Source organism: Thunnus maccoyii, chromosome 20 (assembly GCF_910596095.1).
Source record: "Thunnus maccoyii chromosome 20, fThuMac1.1, whole genome shotgun sequence".
Lineage (NCBI taxonomy): Eukaryota > Metazoa > Chordata > Actinopteri > Scombriformes > Scombridae > Thunnus > Thunnus maccoyii.
The window spans coordinates 26,575,479-26,594,088 of NC_056552.1; the positions used below are offsets into that span (position 1 = coordinate 26,575,479).

The window sequence follows — 18,610 nt, forward strand, 5'->3', positions numbered from 1 at the left end:
ATAGTATACATGTATAAGAGCACAGAAAAGCAGTGAGGAAGCTGCACCTACCCTCTGTAGACTCTGAGCAGCAGCAGAAAAACAAGAGAGAAGATTTAGAGGAACAGAAGAGCAACAGACAAAGCAGCCACATTCATATCTGAGGTCTTCATAAGTTACATGCAATCATTAATGTAATTAGTTTTAATGTGAGAGGTGTTCAAATGTTCATGAAAACTTAGAAATAAGACTATAGATGTTTATATCTTAATAAAATATATGGATTATATATTATAAGATTAGCTGTGGTGTTCAAACATAATCATAATGATGTCTCCTATTCTGCCAACTAACTTTGCCTTCTCCATGTCTGAAGTCAATGGGCAATAACATCCACATCAGAACATCCTTATATAACTAAATATTCTGGTGAAGCTGCTTCTGTGTCGCTGTTAAAGTTGAACATTCAAGCACCAATACTGTTTTCAGTTCAAAAGACATTTTAGCCAGTTTGTTTCTTGGTGGCTTTTAACAGACTCTTTATAAGCAAACCCAAATTTCTCAGGCTCATCCCTGCTCAGATGTGACTTGGCCTTTTAAAAGTCATGGTGAAATATTGTAAACAAATCAGACAAACTCACTTCTCCAGTAGAGCCAGGGCAGTGGCTGGGTTCACTCTCAGGTATTTGGAGGTTGGCTGGCCATAGTCTGCCAGGTATGTTGACCAGTCCCATACCATGAACAGGTCCAGGAGCTACAAAACACACACAAACAAAAGAACTAAACTGTCAGTATTTCCCCTCAGATATACTTCTAGAACCTAACTGAAGATAACTGAACAGAACAGAACCTCACAGAGGAACAGAGGGAGATGGAGGGTGGTAGCAGGTGAGTTATGAAGAGACAGACAGGATCATTTTCACATAATGAATACAGTGTTTGAGCCAGGATGGTTTGGGAGTTGGTAAAATGCTCAATAAAAGGGGGACAATAACAACACTGTGAAAACTGTACTGTTTTTAGGAAATTATAAAATGATTCATCTGCATCTAGGAAAGCAGAAAAATGTATTGTTATTCATACTGAGTAAAATAGACCACCATTATAAAAGAGACATCTATGATCTATTATTAGTCTGTGTTATGAATTTTTAAACCATGAAGGTCTTATATTTGTAAAACTTTCCCAGAACAAAGAAAAGCAATCTTAAGATTCACTCTCTTAACTTTTAATATGAAAACAATACAAAGACTACATTCAAACTAATACGTTCTTCTTTTAAAACACAGTTTTAAAAACCATCTCTGTCCACCACTCTGAGCGTTTTAGTTCACGAGAATGGGATGGACATGAGGTCGCCGTGACCTTGACCTTTGACCACCAAAATCTAATCAGTTCATCCTTGAGTCCAAGTGGATGTTTGTGCCAAATTTGAAGAAATTCTCTGGAGGTGTTCCTGAGATAAAATGTTCATGAGTATGGGACGGATGGATGGACGTACAGAGCAAAAACAGAGTAAAAACAGCCAACAGGGTAATTTTGTATTTTGATTGACATGAACTCAAATGCAAACTATGAATGAGAAGCTTGCTACCATCATTGCTTCTGCCCTTGATTTATGGACAGTTGGGAGCAGGAGGGTCACAGTCTTGGGACATTTGATGTTTTAAGGGGACATGTTTTAATCAACGCATGGGTCTACAAATACAGCTCCATACACAACACTCCTAAACGACAGACTTGCACTGGACCTTGTCTACATATTTGTCAGCTTTCAGGTCATTAACACCGACCAATGCAGTGTACAGAGAATGTATTTGTCACTGTAAGAAAAGCTAATGTAGCATCTTACATTCTATAATCATGTTCAAGTGTCTCTTGGCTTAAGAGAAGAGTGTCCTGTAAGGTTACAGTAATCCTGCAAAAATGCAGTAGCAGAGTCAAAGCCGTATTAAAGCCACGTCAGGAACAGGGTCACATAATGTGTTGATGGTAAACACTTGTTTATCCTGGGTCGCTGCGTCACTCTGAGATGCAGAGAAAAGACACGAGAGTGAGAGCTGCAGAGAGAGGGAGGTGGGAGGGGGGTTCTGCTGCTACATGATGAGTGTGAAGTGTGAACAGGAACATTTAAAATGACCCCCCCCCTCAACGACCCCTGGTTAACCTGATGGAGATGACCCCCCTCCTACCCCACCCACACACACAGTATATGCTAATGTCATAGGGTGAAACAGCTGGGTGTTTGGGTCATGTTGAAAGAGCAGTGAAAGAACAGCTTAGTGATAATAGCATTATTCAGCTGACTGAGAGAGAGAGAGAGAGAGAGAGAGGCTTAGCAACAATGCCATTATTCTCACCTGGAGCTAAGTGATGAACCACGAGTAGTCACGAAGAGGCTGCCACGTCTTACTCTCAACTCTACACTATTCAGGATCTGACTGATATAGTAAAATAAGCCCTTAAAGGAAAAGTCTGTTTTTTTTACAACTTGATCCTTATTTTCATATGTTTGGCCATCAGTTCCATCAGTTATGATGGTATTCTACTTACGTTAATTGCTAAGACCTGGGAACACAGTGACATCACTAAAAACTAACAGGACAAGAAATACAAGGCTGACTTAGTGAAAGAGGGGGTATCAGCGACATCTCTGGTGTGCTCACTAAAGCCAGGAGGAACCTGGACTTTTTACACAAACACCAATACAAAAATACAATATATCAGACAATATTTGTTTTGTGACCAAGATATGTACTGTAGTGAGCGGGACATTTTACTGTGTAAAAATAAACTTGTCAGTGCTCTCTGGTGGACAAAACGTATGTAATAGAAAATGCTTCATTCAGAATAAGACCTAATTTGGAATATCCAAATGGAATATGTTGTTTACATTACCTGTATCAAATTTAGAATACTGTCATATTCGGAATAATGGTGGAATATTAGTGTGCATGTAAACGTACCCACTGATTCTAAGTCACCTCAATCATATCTTTGGTATTTCTCTACTACAATATCATTTGGCAGACATATATGGCCATACCAATATATCTGTCACTTTCAGTTTCACCTCCGAATAAAGTCGTTTATATAATCTGGATAAACTGTTGGTTTGTTTCCAACTTGTCTGACTGATCATGTTTCTTGCCCTGTCAGACCTCTATCTCTATCTCAGTAGTTACATTGCTGAGCACAAAGTCATCATGACTGATAGAAACCGATGGCCAAACCCTACCAAAACAAAAGCCTATCAATATTAAACTGGAGTTATCCTTCAGCCAGATCAATGAGCACTTTGGACCCAGACTCATTTTTGGATATATTAAAGAAACTGATGATGACACAATGTGGTACAATATTTTTCTAAATGTGATCTATGTGTTGTCAAAGTAGTTTTCCTTTTGTGTTTGTGTTTTATGTATCTGCAGTGAAAAATTTATGACAGGCTGTTTAGTTATTTAAATAAAAAACTGTGAAGAGGCTGATTACCCTCCTCCTCTTACTGTCAGGTTGTTATTAGTAGAGACTTCGCTTTTATGTTGTTTTCCACAGATCTGAGGTGTTTAATATGGAGCATCTGCTCATGCCAAGACACAATTATATGATAATTTCCTATAAAATACAGTTGCACGATGTAGTCTTAGGCTAAAGTAAGCCTTCATTAAAATAGAGCTGTCATTTTTTACAATGAAATATTTAATTCATAATTAATGAATTATTCACACAGTGTTTTCATTTAGTCTTTTGACTGACATCTTTTGCAAATGGAAGTCTAGCTCTGGTCTGCTACACAGATGCACTGACACTGAAATATCTGTAATGTAGATGAAGTGCAGTTAGTCCAAACTTCACCTTCAGAAACAAAAAGCATGATTTCTAAAGAATCCAAGCTTACAAATTTGGAAGTGTATCCAATTCATAGCCATCTGTCAATATCCAACCCCACGCAACCCTCATCCACATCGCTCCACACTGTCACATATATCTGATAGAAGACCCCAAACGCAGTGAAGACAACAGTCAGTGTAATCTAGAAGGATTCAGCTGGGCGAGCTGAATCATGTTATAAAAATGTAGTGGTAGTGTGGTCGTCACTGAGAGGGGGGCAACCTGGAAAAGATCTAATGGGAGTCATTATGTTAAATGTTCCAAATTCCAAAGGCTCCCCTCTCATAAGCTATCTACAGTGAGATTTGCAATGATCTCCACGGCAACCCGTACCCAGATAACTGCAAAAATGTGTGGACAGCACAAACTGCAAGATTGCAAATGTGATGACAAATGTTGAAAATACTAGAAAAATACCAAATATAAAATTATCTAACAATGTCTGTAGAGGCTTATTTGCTATTGGTCCAGAACTCAAACCACAAACCATAATAAGGTTTGTGGCAAGAAATTTTAGGGGTGGTCCCAACCACTCATATATTTTGGTCACAAAGTGTCTGTCAACACACTGATCAGAATTAAGCTGCAAATGTGTTTTCAATCTGCTGTCAAACAAAAATGTCGACAAACAACTCTAAACTATCTTGGAAATGTGGCTGCTTTGAAATACTTCCAGTGTGATGGAGATGTGACAGTGGATGTCCAGGGTTAGGCTGAGGTAAATGTTTATGATTAAAAGAAAGAGCCTGAGAGAAAGATAAAGAGAATAAGGTGTGTGTGTGTGTGTGTGTGCGATTTCCCAAAAGGATGGTGTCAGATAAATCATCATCCCTATGACATTACATCTTGGTTTGTTGTGAAACTTCCAGGTTTCACCTTTACATTCAAACAATAAGTCAAGGTGGCATTCTGAAACTCTAGAAATCCTTCTCTGCTCTCCTTCTCTTTATGCATTTCTGAAACTTCACTTTGGACGTCTCCCATTAAATGCTACTGTCCCACTGACTTGTATCGTTTGCTATAAAACGAGTATTAATGGAAGACGTGGCTATTCTCTTGCTCACTATAGGCTTGTCATCAGAGACTGGTGGACCAGAGGTGAGAAAACGTAAACTCCAGGTCTGACTAGACCATTTTTACATTGAGTCTGGGGTCCACGTTGAGGTCTTCAGAAACCTGCATGATGATGGATGACTGTATGTTGGCTCCAATTGAATATACAGTCCTTGTTACACACATCAGCTTCAAGTGTGAGAAAGTACCATCCGTTTCTCAGGCCACCTACCCAATCAGAACTTAACATTTTTGTTGCAAAAAGTTAACAAAACTTTCATATAGCCTAGAAAAGTGATATTAAAATTTGTGATGTCATTGTGATGTCCAAGTGTAAAGTCTGAACCTTTAAGCCAATTTGTAGACTACTTCATTAAAGACCTTGTAAAGACACTACCGTCATATGTGGCAGACACTAAAGATGTTTTAAAATTGGTGGCCGACATCTCTATGCCTGACAACTCCTTTTTGGTATCTTTTGATGTGGAGAGTTTGTATACCAACGTTCCACATGATGATGGATTATAAGCTATGGACTTTAACCTAAAACCTAGGAAAGATGCACTCCCAGTGGAACTGCTTATGTCACTCACAAAGTTTATCCTCAAATCTAACTACTTCATGTTTGACAACAAATATTACTTGCAGTCTCAAGGTATGAGCATGATGTCACCATTCACTCCTAACTATGCCAATTTGTTCATGGGTTTGTGGGAAGACAGATATACATTCAACAGCTACCCCTTTGTAAATAACATCTTGTTTTTTAGAAGGTACTTTGATGACATTTTTATGGGGTTTACAGGTCCTGAAGATGAACGTAGGGCATTTAATGACTATAGAAATAGCACTCATTCCACTTTCCATTTTACCATGGAATACAGTCGTGAAAAAATTATTTTAATTACTGTTAATGAAACTGAAAAATTGAACATTTTTTGAATTTTTGAAAAATGAAAAAAATGAAAAAAGTGAAAACACTGAAAAAATGAAGACTGTGATAGTTAGTCATGTGACCCATATGTACTCATGTAATTTTGCTGAGTGAACCTGAAGAAGCTACAGGCAAAATCCTAATAAAGTCACAGTTAAGTCATTTCAGTGTGCGATGGTTCATTTTGATCTTTACTTAAGATGTTCCTGCAACTGACCAACACCTGACTGAAAATACTGGCTGTGCATGGGGAGTACCACTCACTGTAGAACCATATCTATATGAGGTCATTCCAAATTTGAGGGGATGTGAGCATGCATATTTTAAAAACAGGTTTTTTACACATGAAATGCATTTAATGACCGAGTTATAAAATGTTATTAAAGATTCATCAACCAAGATTCATTTTCACAAGTCACTGCATTAAGATTAACTAGGGCTGTGCCATATATTATGCTCTATCATTTTTTTTGTTGTGTCGCAAATCACACTCTTTATGGCAATATTTTTTGTCATTTGGACGCTTTGTGTTCTTCCACATGGCAGGGATGCAGGCAGGAAATTTCTATGAAGGCAACACAAACAAACATGGAGGAGAGTGAACATGACACAGAACAAGGTCATTCCAAACAGGAGAAGGACTCTGTCCAGACAAGACAAAACGAGGAGCTCGTACCTAAAAGAGAGACTACTTCTGTCACATGGATGTAATTTGGGTATTAAAAGTCTGACATGGACCAGAAGACCATACTTTGCAACTAATGCTGCAGACTGGTCCCCACAATGTTTCACTGAAAATGTGCACAAAGGTTCTAAATCACAGGAGAAGAATAATCAAATATGAGAAAGTAATTTTTATTTGTCATATATAATTATAATATACATATATAATTCAAAATGAAATAAGAAATAGCCTTTCAATGTGGTCATTTTATGTAAACTATTTATTCATTGAATTTACAAAAAATGTGCTGTATTGTGATATGTATCGTTATTTGTATATGAAATGACCTATATGAGGATATGAGATTACACTAGCTCTGTTGCCAACAACAGAACATTGAAGTAAACTATAAACCTGTTTCTATGTAGAACAGAATAACTTTAGAAAAATAAATTTGTTTTCAATCATTTGTATTATAGGCTGATATTATCATCTCATTATTATCATCATCAAAACATTCTAACTGGTTACAGGATAAAGAACTAACAAAGTAGTTATAGCTAAATCAACAGCCATAAGATAAAGGGAAAGTAAAAGGATGACCTCTGTGTAACCTTAGCCAGTGGATGCCTCCCTACCCCTTCACCTAAGGCTAGGATTAACATGTCAACCAAGCAGCTTGTATAAAAGGGAACATGGACACATCTTGTCTAATGAGCTGCATCACAGGAAACTAAACCACAGCGGCAGCTGAAAAACAGAGCCAGGCAGGCCCACAACTACCAATGAGGACACTGAGGTCCTTTAGATTTACTATGACAATGTGGGGGGTTTAGCAACCTGGGGGAGTCAATTATACACTTACAACCATATTACAGTATTTGTAGAGTTTTTATATTTAAAGTTCAGATAATGCTTTCAGGTCTGTAATTTTCTAATAATTTCCTGAGATTTTCAGGAAAGAATTATGTAATTTGAAACTAATTATTGACAAGTTCTGTTATTTAACTTATTTAAGTTGTGGTTTAAATTTTAGGACAACAAAATATTTAAATAGAAAGGATTCAGTACCTCTTCATCAGAATTCAGTGTGGAGAGGCTTTTCAAATTGCATTTAGGACTTCATGTTGGGAAATAAAATAGTAACACTTTATTTACTAGCCAGTTATAATTTCCTTGGGACTTTTCTGAAAAGATCAATATAATCTGGTAGTAATTAGAGTGAAAATAAGATAACATTTGTTTTGGTTACAGTTTAGTTGGTTGTGTTGAGTTGAACAATCCAAATAATTCAAACATTTTAGAGAAGGCGTGTTAAGGGGGACTTTTCAACTCCTGGCTATGGCCATTGGATCCCTCACTCTGATATTTAGGTCTTGTTTTATGACTTCTAATTGATTAATAGGGTGGGAAAATGCATCAACCACAAGTGTTGGCTGTGGGTGGTGAGTTTATCTTCTCTGGTTCAGAGCTCCTACGCTGCTGAAACAATCTTAAAAGTTTCACATCTTCTTACAGCATATTCAACAAACTCCCTCAGTATAGTGTGTGACCTGGACTGGATGCAGAGCCAAGCCTCCACCTCAGGCTCAGATTAACTAAGGTCAACGCAGACACAAGTTAATGAGACCCAGCAACACTTTACATACCACTGGTGTTTACAACTAAAAAGGAGGCCGAGGGTTTGTGCTTGTGAGTGGGGGAATAGGAATTTTCTTGAGCAGATGAACTAAAGGACAGGTGAAAGTTGAAAAGGTCGAGACATGAGACTGGAAAAGAAAATGAAAGACAATATTGTTGGAGGTGATTAAGAGAGGTGAAATGTGGGACAGCAGCAAAGTCGGTAGGTTGTGGTAGGATGTGAATATTTCTGACTTTGGTAATTCCCAGTGGTGATGTCATTAAATACAGCTTCCCCCCCACACACATCTGACTCAGAGAAACGAATACCCCTCTAAGACAACAGATGCAGGGATGAGACATGAGACATAAACTGGTGCAGTAAATGAAGCAATCCTAAACTAGTCTGTGTAGACAAGTAAATTCATGTTTTCAGTATGGCTCAGTGAGACAGTTTACCTGTCGCAGGTCGATGAAGGCCAGCTGGAGTGTGTCTCCTTGGAAGCCAGGGACTGGCTCTGAGCTGGCAAACACTGAGAAGAAACAAAAATTCCACCAGACAACAATCACTTTAAATGTACAGTATAAGTAACACAGCTAGTGTCAAAAATTGGCTCCAGATCTCCGGACCACATATAAACAATATATGTGGAGGTCTGCAGACATTCAACTAAAACATACCTCAGTCTTAACAGGTTTACTGCTTCATGATGATAAATAATGCTTCTTTTGAAGCATAAAACCTAATAAAAAATACCTAATCAAAATAATACAATCAGACTGTTTCAATTTATTGTAATTAGTTATAAAAAATACTTCTACTTTTTTTCTTCCATGGAACACTTTGTAACAAAAAAATTAGTGGAATCAAATTGCAACTTTCCAAGTTACTATTCTGATGAAGTAGGCATAGGGGCGGACTTTTTAGGCAAAGTAGGCAACTGCCTGGGGCCCCCAACTAAAAGGGCCTCAAACAGCTGTAGATTTATTATGATGTATAGATATGAAACATATAAAATGATGTTACTATTCTAACTCATCAAACCGTGAAATTACATACAAAGGGGCCCCAGAACACTTAAAAAAAAATCATTGTCAACGTCCGACCCTCCTTGCGCTCTACAGATTAATGGACTATTCTTTCACTGGAGTTACCTCTCCATTTGCATGTTGACAGGGATGCAGAAACTCCTCCAGGTAACATGCATCCAACACAACATCAAACAGTGACAGAGAGTTGTCACAGTGCACATTTCAAAAGAAAAATCTAAGAGGAAAAGTAAAACAATCATTGTAAAGACTGTTGCTCCCTCTGAAACAACCAGCAGGACCACAGTTACTAACACTTTCCTGTCACATCCACTCATTGCCTTATAAGCAACATTTGAATATTCATTTGAACATAATTTTAATTTATGTAGCTACTGCTTTCATCTATAATAATGTGTTATATTTCATCACTTCATAGGGTTAGGGTTTATTTTGTATCAAAAATCTTAATCTGCATAGTAGAGTATGAATATAAAGTGGCATAAGTAGCCTTAAGTACAAGAAGCCTACCTTACTTGAGTAAATAAATGTCATTTTTTTCACTGGCTTACAGCATGAGTGGTAATGCTAATTATTGATTTTAATGGATATAATATGTGATAACTGACCACATTTTATATTGGAACACGTGCTGTAGCTTTCAGGAAAACATCATACTAGTTAAATGATTATGTTACATGATTTTTAAACTTGATTTTTGGCCCCATCACCCACCTCAACCAGCTACCTTTTCACATCACAGGAAGTCATTTCATAGAATATAATGACCAGGCTTAAGACTAATTAAAAAGAGAATGTGTGTGATCATGTGTGTGTGTGTGTATGTAGAATTTTAATATCCATTTTTATGTGTTTATGTCTGTATTGATGGATGCATGATGATTTATTTGCTATCAATAGAAAGGTGGATACTATCAATGACATTGAACGTGTAACAGTTATTAAAGTGTGTGGAAAATGATAAATGTTTTAATTATATGAATGCTGCTCATTGAGGGTGTTAGGTGTATTTTAATCATCCGGTAATCTGGCTGTTACTTCTGTGCTCTACCCCTAACCTCATGAGCAATATTTTCCAAAACTCCAGAATTAACTTATGTCAAAAACTATCACTCTTTCATTTTGTTGTCTCAACACTTCTATTCAGTTACAGCATCACTGCCTCCACAATGGAGGGGCTGTCGACTCCTTGGAATCAGTGCAGAGATGATCAGATAAACCCTCCATTTCTTTGTAGGAATTCACTGACATCAGTATCACATTAGAACAAAACAGAAAGGTGATACTGTCTTGTTGTGGCTCCCTGGATCATCTGATGTAGTGCTGAACTTTGGCTGACCCAAAAAACACTCACTCACACACACACACACACACACACACACACACACACACACACACACACACACGCACACACACACACACGCACACACACACACACACGCACACACGCACACACGCACACACGCACACACACGATTCACAGCAATATTTAAGGGGAAAATTTCCACACTAAGATAAACGTGTGGATGTGAATACACACACACACACACACACACACACACACACACACACACACACACACACACACACACACACACACACACACACACACAATATTCTATGTCTAATAATACAGCAATAATACAATTTAATATTACAACCTCAGATGTCTAGATTTAATTAAGACCATGTCACAACAACAGCCACATGACTTGTAATATATGATACCGTCAAAGCTGTGGACAATAATCAACTATCTGCTGTGCTTTATATTCACCCGCTGAAAAAACATTTTATGGCAACTTATTCTACTTCTGAGGAATAACCATATATGAAAATGATATAATCTCTGCCACTCCACATTGTAATGTACATTTCTATGCAGATGATACTGTTTCATATGCTACAAGTATTAATCTCTTAAACTACAGCCTGCTTTAGATGTTTTTCAGTTGTCTCTTTAGATGAATTTGAGCTGTAGGTGGAAGAAGACAAGCTGCCATTATTGTGGTGGCATCTCATCTGAAAACCAACGAACCCACCCGAGAAAGGTTACTCACTTTCTTGTTGAGAGTTAGATGAGAAGATCGATATCAATCTCTCATCTGTACTTTAAATATGATGCTAGAGCCAGATTAGCTTCGCTAAGCATAAAGACTAAAAGCAGGGTAAACAGCTAGCCTTGCTCTTTCCAAAGTTTAAAAACTACCAGCGCTTCTAAAGCTCACTAATTAACATGTTTGTTCAATTGGTACAAAAACTGAAACGTAAAATTGTTAAGTTGTGATTTTATAGGGAGTTGCTGGAGCTATTTCTGAACTAGGCTAGTGACTACCTGGAATCAGGAAATAGTTCCAGCACCTAACTCCCTGTAACCCCAACTACACATCACATTACAATTAATGTGAGGAACTTATTCTTTTTTGTTCTCTTTCATACACATGCACCCACAGACAGATAACAGGAAATTATAATTAAAAACATTAAACAATTAACATTAAATCTCTTTATACTCACATTCGCATTGAATGACATCCAAGTTGAATTGCTGAATGGCCCCCATGCTGATCTGTTTCAGTTCTGTGTCCAGCAGCATCTGCATCAGTGATGTGGACAGATGCTTACAGGCTGACATACAAGCTGTCTGGGCCACTTTACCCTGCAGAGAGAGGAATGGGGGGAGAGAGGGAGGGAGGAGAAGGAAGGGTGACAGAGAAAGAGAGGATGCAAGAAAGGAGGGAAAGATGGAACAGTATAAGACAGATGAGGATGGGGATGAGGAGGACAGTAAATGAGAATGAGAAGGCAGAAGGGAAAGAGGCAGTATGAGGTCATTCAAAGGGTTGAACATGAATAAAGAGAGGGAGGGATCATGGGTACAGAAGATTAAGATGGTATAATGTGTGTAGGAAGGACAGATTTGTGAAAGGAGGGGAGTAAGGAGGTATAAAAGATATTGTGGGGAACAATCGGCAAGAGATTAAAAGGTTAAATGGTAAAAGAACAGAAGGAGGGATAGTGGGAAGTAGATATAGGAGTAAAAACAGATATGGGGGATAAAAAGCAAGAAGGGCAAAAGAAGTGTTAGCTTCACCTTGAATTCTGGGTAAACAGAGGATAATATAGGAGCAGCTGTATCAGTCATTGTATCCGTCATTGTATCCTGCACTTCATACCATCTACCATCTAGCTCAGGGGTCAGGAACCTATGGGGTGCAAGCCAGAAAGCTTTTTGCCAGATAGTGGATTTTACAGTTTTCAAAAGTGAATTAAAAACAAATCAGGCGTCTTCCCGCTTAGAAAATTTAAATCTGCCTAAGAACTGCCACACCCCACTTGGACATAGCAGAAAAAAGGTAAATGAGTTCTGTAAAACATGACTTATGTATCACTTGCATCAGCAGTGAAGTACAAAATATGGAGATGAACAATTATTCTTAACAAAATGTCAATACCTGTGCAACAAGCATACTGGAAGCAAACCCAACAAGGGTGACATCTATTTTTTGGATTAGATTTGCTAGCAACCGGTGTACTTTTTCAAGTAGAGAAAAAAATTATGGGGAACTGTTTAAGTATCAAAATATGGCATTGAGTGCTTGGTCAGACTCTTGAGGCTGGGTCACACCTGCATTTAAAACAGCAAAGTTATGGAGGGAAATCAGTTTATTTCGATAGAATTGCCACAGGCAGTGGATTCACTCGCATGGCAAACTAAATCCACACAAATCTCTTGCATCAAGTTCAACTTTGTGAACTTTGACATGTAAATTTGTATCTTTGACCAACAGCAAATAGTCTTGACAGGGCTGACCTTTGAGGTTCAAAACAGAGGAAACTATCGAAACATATTAACTGTGTTGCACCATCCACTTTTATATAACCCTGCTCTGCTGGAGTATAAGCAGCTGTACTAAAGAGGCATGCTTTATAGACAGTAGACATCTTACTGTTGACTCTCATGTTTCTCACCGGCTAGTGTGTTAGCAGTTGACTTGCCAGCTACAGTAGTTTGTCAACTAGCCCTCCCAGTAGTCACTTTGTCAGCAAGCTATTTTGCAAGGATGCATGGATGAACTTTATTTAGTCAATTGCAGGTGTGACCAGTGCTTTAAGATGTATTTAGACTGAACACTAAGCATTTTTGGCTTACTTTTGACTACTGTATTGAATGCCTCTTTGGGTAAAGATAACTTGGCCAACAGGGGAATATGATCTGAGAATGTGTCTTTCATAAGTAATGTGACCTGCCGATTTCCAACAAGACCATGAGCAAACCAAGAAAGGAGCTGCTGCCCTTTGCCTATCCTCAGCAAGGGTGGTGATGACTTGAAGGCAACACTCACTGTATACACATACAAGCCCATAAAGACGGTCAGACACATCGGCGCAGACATACTGTATCGACATTGTGCATGATGTCAATACAAATCATAATGGAAACAACAGATCGAAATGACAAAACAAGATGAATTACTGATATAGAAGCAGAAAACAATACACAAAAGACAAAGACAAAAGGACTAATATAGAACATGAGGGTGTCTGGTGGTACAGAAGCTGTAGATAAAACGTCATTATGACAATTATGATTTGAGCTTTTGAGCTTGAAGTAGGAATTGCTCATGTGCACAGCTGACGTATGAAAGAGAAGTGCTACCTCTGATATGATGAGAGACCCAATTTCAATTTTTGGTTTTAAGGGTCAAGTAATTACCCTATACTCAATACTTACTCCAGATGGTATGTAGCCTTGCAGATTAATGTGATTGAGATATCTCTGGGATTTATGATGTCCCTCCAATACAAGAGAGGTGAATGGGATTTCATTTGTGGGTCTCAAAGCATTACAAAAGGTATAATATCAAAAACTCAACAGTGACATGTACAGATTTTGTGTCTAACATTTCTGTGTTTTTCTGCTTCTGTCTCTCAGAAGGAGTTAATTCGGGAGCCATGCACAACAGCTACTCTACACACCTCTGACATTCCAACCTCTCTGTGTACACCCATAGAGATGATAACAGGAATCTTCAGAGAACTGTCAAGTTCAAACAGTTTTTAAAGGGGTGTGAGTCATGTAGTCATGAATGATCTGGTGTTTGTAATTGAGATTTATTTTAATCTAATTTTACTGCACCATTGTTTGGGTTTTGTGCTGTTTTGAATGTATTTCCTTGTCAAGTTCTGTGTATTTTACAGGCCCATCTAGGGGGAAGCATTACATACTAGACTGGACTTTGAAAAAATAAACTTTAAAATCAAATTAAGAATAATTCCAGCATCAGGGGTTAGAGGTAGGCTTAGGCATGGCTCAATACTACCAGGAGTGATTGAATTAGTTGTTATTAAAAGTTGGTACTGGATTGCATGCTGTAAGACGGCTCAGGTGACACATTCTCATCTTGTTGGGTTGCGTCTTGACAACAGCTTTTTTTTGAAAACCATGTAATGTCTTCACTAATTTCCTTGATAGTAGAAGCTGAAACTGGCAGACAGTAGGAGATGGTTTCCAGTGTGTTTGCATTAATAGAGAGTTAAGATATGACCTCATCTTGTTGTATGTATGTGAGTTTCTACATGAGCATCTTTCTAATTTTGTGAATATGGGCTCAAGGTAAGATCATTATCAAGATACATACTTAGATATATGGATCTTTATGTGATGGCAAGGGCTTGATTTTCAAGTGTTCTTTATACATTAACAACTAATTGATTCAATTACAATAAGTCATATTCAGACTGAAGGAGAAAGAATGTTTAAAATTAATAACAACCGCATTTTGGTCAGAAGAGAACATTTCTGTGTCATCAGCATATTGCAAGACAACAGGAATACTTTCATAATGCATAGAGGAAAAATGAAAGGCCCCAGTGAAATGGTTTTTGGTATACAAAAGAATAATGTACTATTAATCTAATCAACGAGGTTAAATAGGTTCCCAACCCCTGATGATCATGAATATGAATATGTACAATAAACATGCTTTGATTACCATTAAATTATCACCGGGTGATGAGATCTGTCACTAAGAGGCATGAGACCATTTACAGTGCTACAGTGTCCAAACATGTCTTCTTTACAACACATTATAGGTAAAAAAGAAACCACAGATAGCCCAACACATGCAGGTAAGGCACAACACAAGCTCAATCAATAATAATCCACATGTAACACTCCATATACTTCCATAGCATCATGTTTACATCTCCAAATCAGGTAAGAAAGAAAATAAGAGTGTTTCCACTGCTTGAGACAAGGGTGTAGGTTTGGTTTTAACTTTGGTAGGGACATTTTTTACTTGCTCTCCACCACTCTTTTCTCTTTTCTCTTAAGAGCCTGACTCAGCGAAATGTTTTCTTTACTGAATATGCATTTGCTGACTTGCCTGAAATTGGACATGTATTATGAGTTTTTCTCTGATTTTTACATTTTATTGACTTAACTATAAATATGATAGACTGTCACAATAAATGTTACAAAAAAAGAAATGTTTAGAAACCTGTAGGTAATGTGTTGCTCTGTAAGGTTTTCACACCTCACCTGAGATTCTGTCCTTTCAGTTTGTGGATTTGGGTGACAAAAGTTTCATGACAACCACAGTGAAGCTCAAACCTACCTTTAAATCATCTCAAAAACTTAGATTTGTATTATTTTTCATTCAACTCCTGAACTTATGGCTAGATCTTTCACTATGACATCAGAGCTCACCTGTCTGTGTGTGCTGCTGACAGGATATTCATAATAAAATGATGCCTGACAGTTAAACAAATCAGTTAGACCAGCTATGGCTTATTTAGCTTAAAAATCATGTTTATGTCTTGAGGAAACATATGCAATAATAACTCTGCTCTTAATCCATCTACCACTAATTTCAAAGATGACTGTGATTACAGAACATTCTTATTAACTAAGCTCAACTGTTAATGACATTTTGGTTCTTCTTTAAAAAGGACCAGATGTCTTCATTTGCGTTTAGCAGGAATTTTCACCAACAGTAATAAAGTTGTTTAAGTAAACAGCATGTCTGAGCAGCAATCACAAATTCACTAACAACACCTAACACCTGTAATTAAATATAATATCAAATGATCTTAGTTTTGTCCAGCGAAGTCATTTTCAATTCTGTGTCGTTTGGAACATTTTAACTATAAATACTAACTGCTTCAGACTCTCCACCTCACCGACTCCACTACTGCTACTGCTGCTGCTGCTAGTCAACAATGTGTATAACTTGAGGTTGAGGGTTGCCAGATCATCAGGTCAAGCATCCCCCATATCATGCTCTTTCACTCTTTATCACAGTAGCGCACCTTTTTTCAGAAAACGCAAAAACCTGGCAGCTCTGCAGAGATCTTACTGTTAACATTATGTGGAGTTAAAGGGGCTAGATTGTTTGAGATCAGTAAAAATCTCGGTAGGGACAATCCAGCAACACCTTGATATTGATAGGGATATGTCCCTAATGTCCATACTCAAATCTGCGTCCATGGCTTGAGGTGTTCTTGATTTTGTGAAAATCCAAGTTTGAAATTATTATCCAGCTTAGAACAAGTGGAACTGTCATAAGTTAAACCTTTCCTCAAGTGTTAAATTCAACAATAATTTTGAAATAATCTGTACAGTACAGTTCATGTTTGTGGTAAACAGGAACTGAACAGTACATCAACACTATCAGTTCTCAAAGACATTCATGCAACAACTGCCAAACACAAGGATGATGTGGTGACTCAAATTTCAAGGATAAAGCACAGCCAACATTCTTACTGAGATACAGATTTCCATAAGGACACAACCCCTATTAAAAACAACACTGGAGAGACAATCAGTGCCTGCAAAAGACTCTGCACTCTGTTTGTGTCCGTAACGAGGCATTATCTATGGTAATGGGAGCTGAGAGTCGGCTGAACAGTATGTAAATTCTACTTTGTTCAGTTTGTCTCTAGCCGCTGGGTAGCTAACACTAGCAGTCTGTAGATATCAGGCTGATGTTGATAAAAGACAGAGTGTAAATTGTGAATTGAATTGGTTTCTGAGCTACTTTATTTTTTGGCTCTATCATCCAGCCGTGCACACTTTCTCCAAGCTATTCATTGAAGTGTTGCTTTCACACCACTGTCCACTTCCACATAGACACAAATACTTTCAAAAAATGCAGCGAGGCATCAAATTAAAGCAAAGGATATGAATAATAAAAAAAATACTCATTCATTCCATTACAATGGCTTATCTACACCTTAAATGTAATAATAAAACTATAAAAACATAATTGACTAGATAAAAACTCAAATTGAGCTTAAATTAAAAAAAACAAAGAAAGTGAAGACTAAAACTCAAAATTAACAGAAAAGGGGGAAGACTAAAGCTCCAGAGGTGAGTAAGAGCTGCTGGTCACACACTGTCATATGGACTTGATAGCGAGGCAGAAAGAACAATAAGGCTCATTAAATATATCCCATCATGCAGCTGAAGTAGCAGTTTACAGGCTTGTTGTGAAAGTTGTCCCAAGATTCTTACTCCTACAACAGACAAATTCTGAGAACGTACAGATTTTGTCAAAGTGATCGCATAAAATCAAGTGCATAAAAGAAAGTGAAGGCTGAACATGCCACGTGGTGACACCTCACTAACTCTCATTCTGTGGAAAAAAAAAGATACAGCACATCCTCAAATGGGACCAGATTAAAATCTCTTATGTTACATTCCTGTGCCTGATGCCATGCACTCTCATACCTCAAAATACAACAGTACAGATAAAACTTTGTCATAACTAATGTTAAGTTACAAAAGCATGCAACTGGGCCAACACAGGCAAACAGAAAATAGTGAGTGGGATGTAATGATCAAGTTCTTTAAACACAGGAACAGATGCCCCGAGATAAGATTCCAGTTGATCATGGAAGTTCAGTCTTGAATTTTGGGCTCAATATGTGTGACAACAAAGCTCAGAAAAAGCTAGTAAGTGGAGCTCTGAGGTGAGATTACTTTGTCACACATGACAGTTGCTATTGTGTCCGACTTTGAGATTAATTTTCAAAGCAACTCCACATGTTTACTGTTCTAATTTGATCCTTTTTTCTTCTGAAATCATGCCCTTTCTTCTGAAACCTACACCCTTGTGAGAGACACAGAAAAGAAGTAAAATAGGTTGCAGAGAGTGAATAAGCTTTCTTGGCCAGCATCTAGCAGCCATTACTGGATCTTCCCCATTGGCTTTGGCTTTCAGCTGTGGTGGTTGCCACTTAATCCTCCCTCACTCAAAATCACCCCTGGATGAGAGCATTTATTGCTAAAATGCAAACATAAACACTGTCGTCCGGTGTCCCCAATAAGGGTTACAACAGGTGCCAGAAGAACCAACAAGCCTGGAGTAGTGGAGCTTCCACAGTCAAACATAAGCATGCTTTTCATCTCCCCT

At 37.8% G+C, this 18,610-nt stretch overlaps 1 protein-coding gene across 2 annotated transcripts in view; it reads right to left on the minus strand.

The window, feature by feature from the left end:
• The window catches only part of exoc6 (exocyst complex component 6), a 54,559-nt gene that overhangs the window by 5,171 nt on the left and 30,778 nt on the right, over positions 1-18,610 (minus strand). For both annotated transcript variants that reach the window (XM_042396698.1, XM_042396699.1), the window contains exons 20-22: positions 11,709-11,850; positions 8,601-8,674; positions 621-733 (exon numbers count right to left, since the gene is read on the minus strand). In XM_042396698.1, coding sequence (XP_042252632.1) covers positions 621-733; positions 8,601-8,674; positions 11,709-11,850 — 329 coding nt within the window. The remainder of the gene's footprint in view (positions 1-620; positions 734-8,600; positions 8,675-11,708; positions 11,851-18,610) is intronic.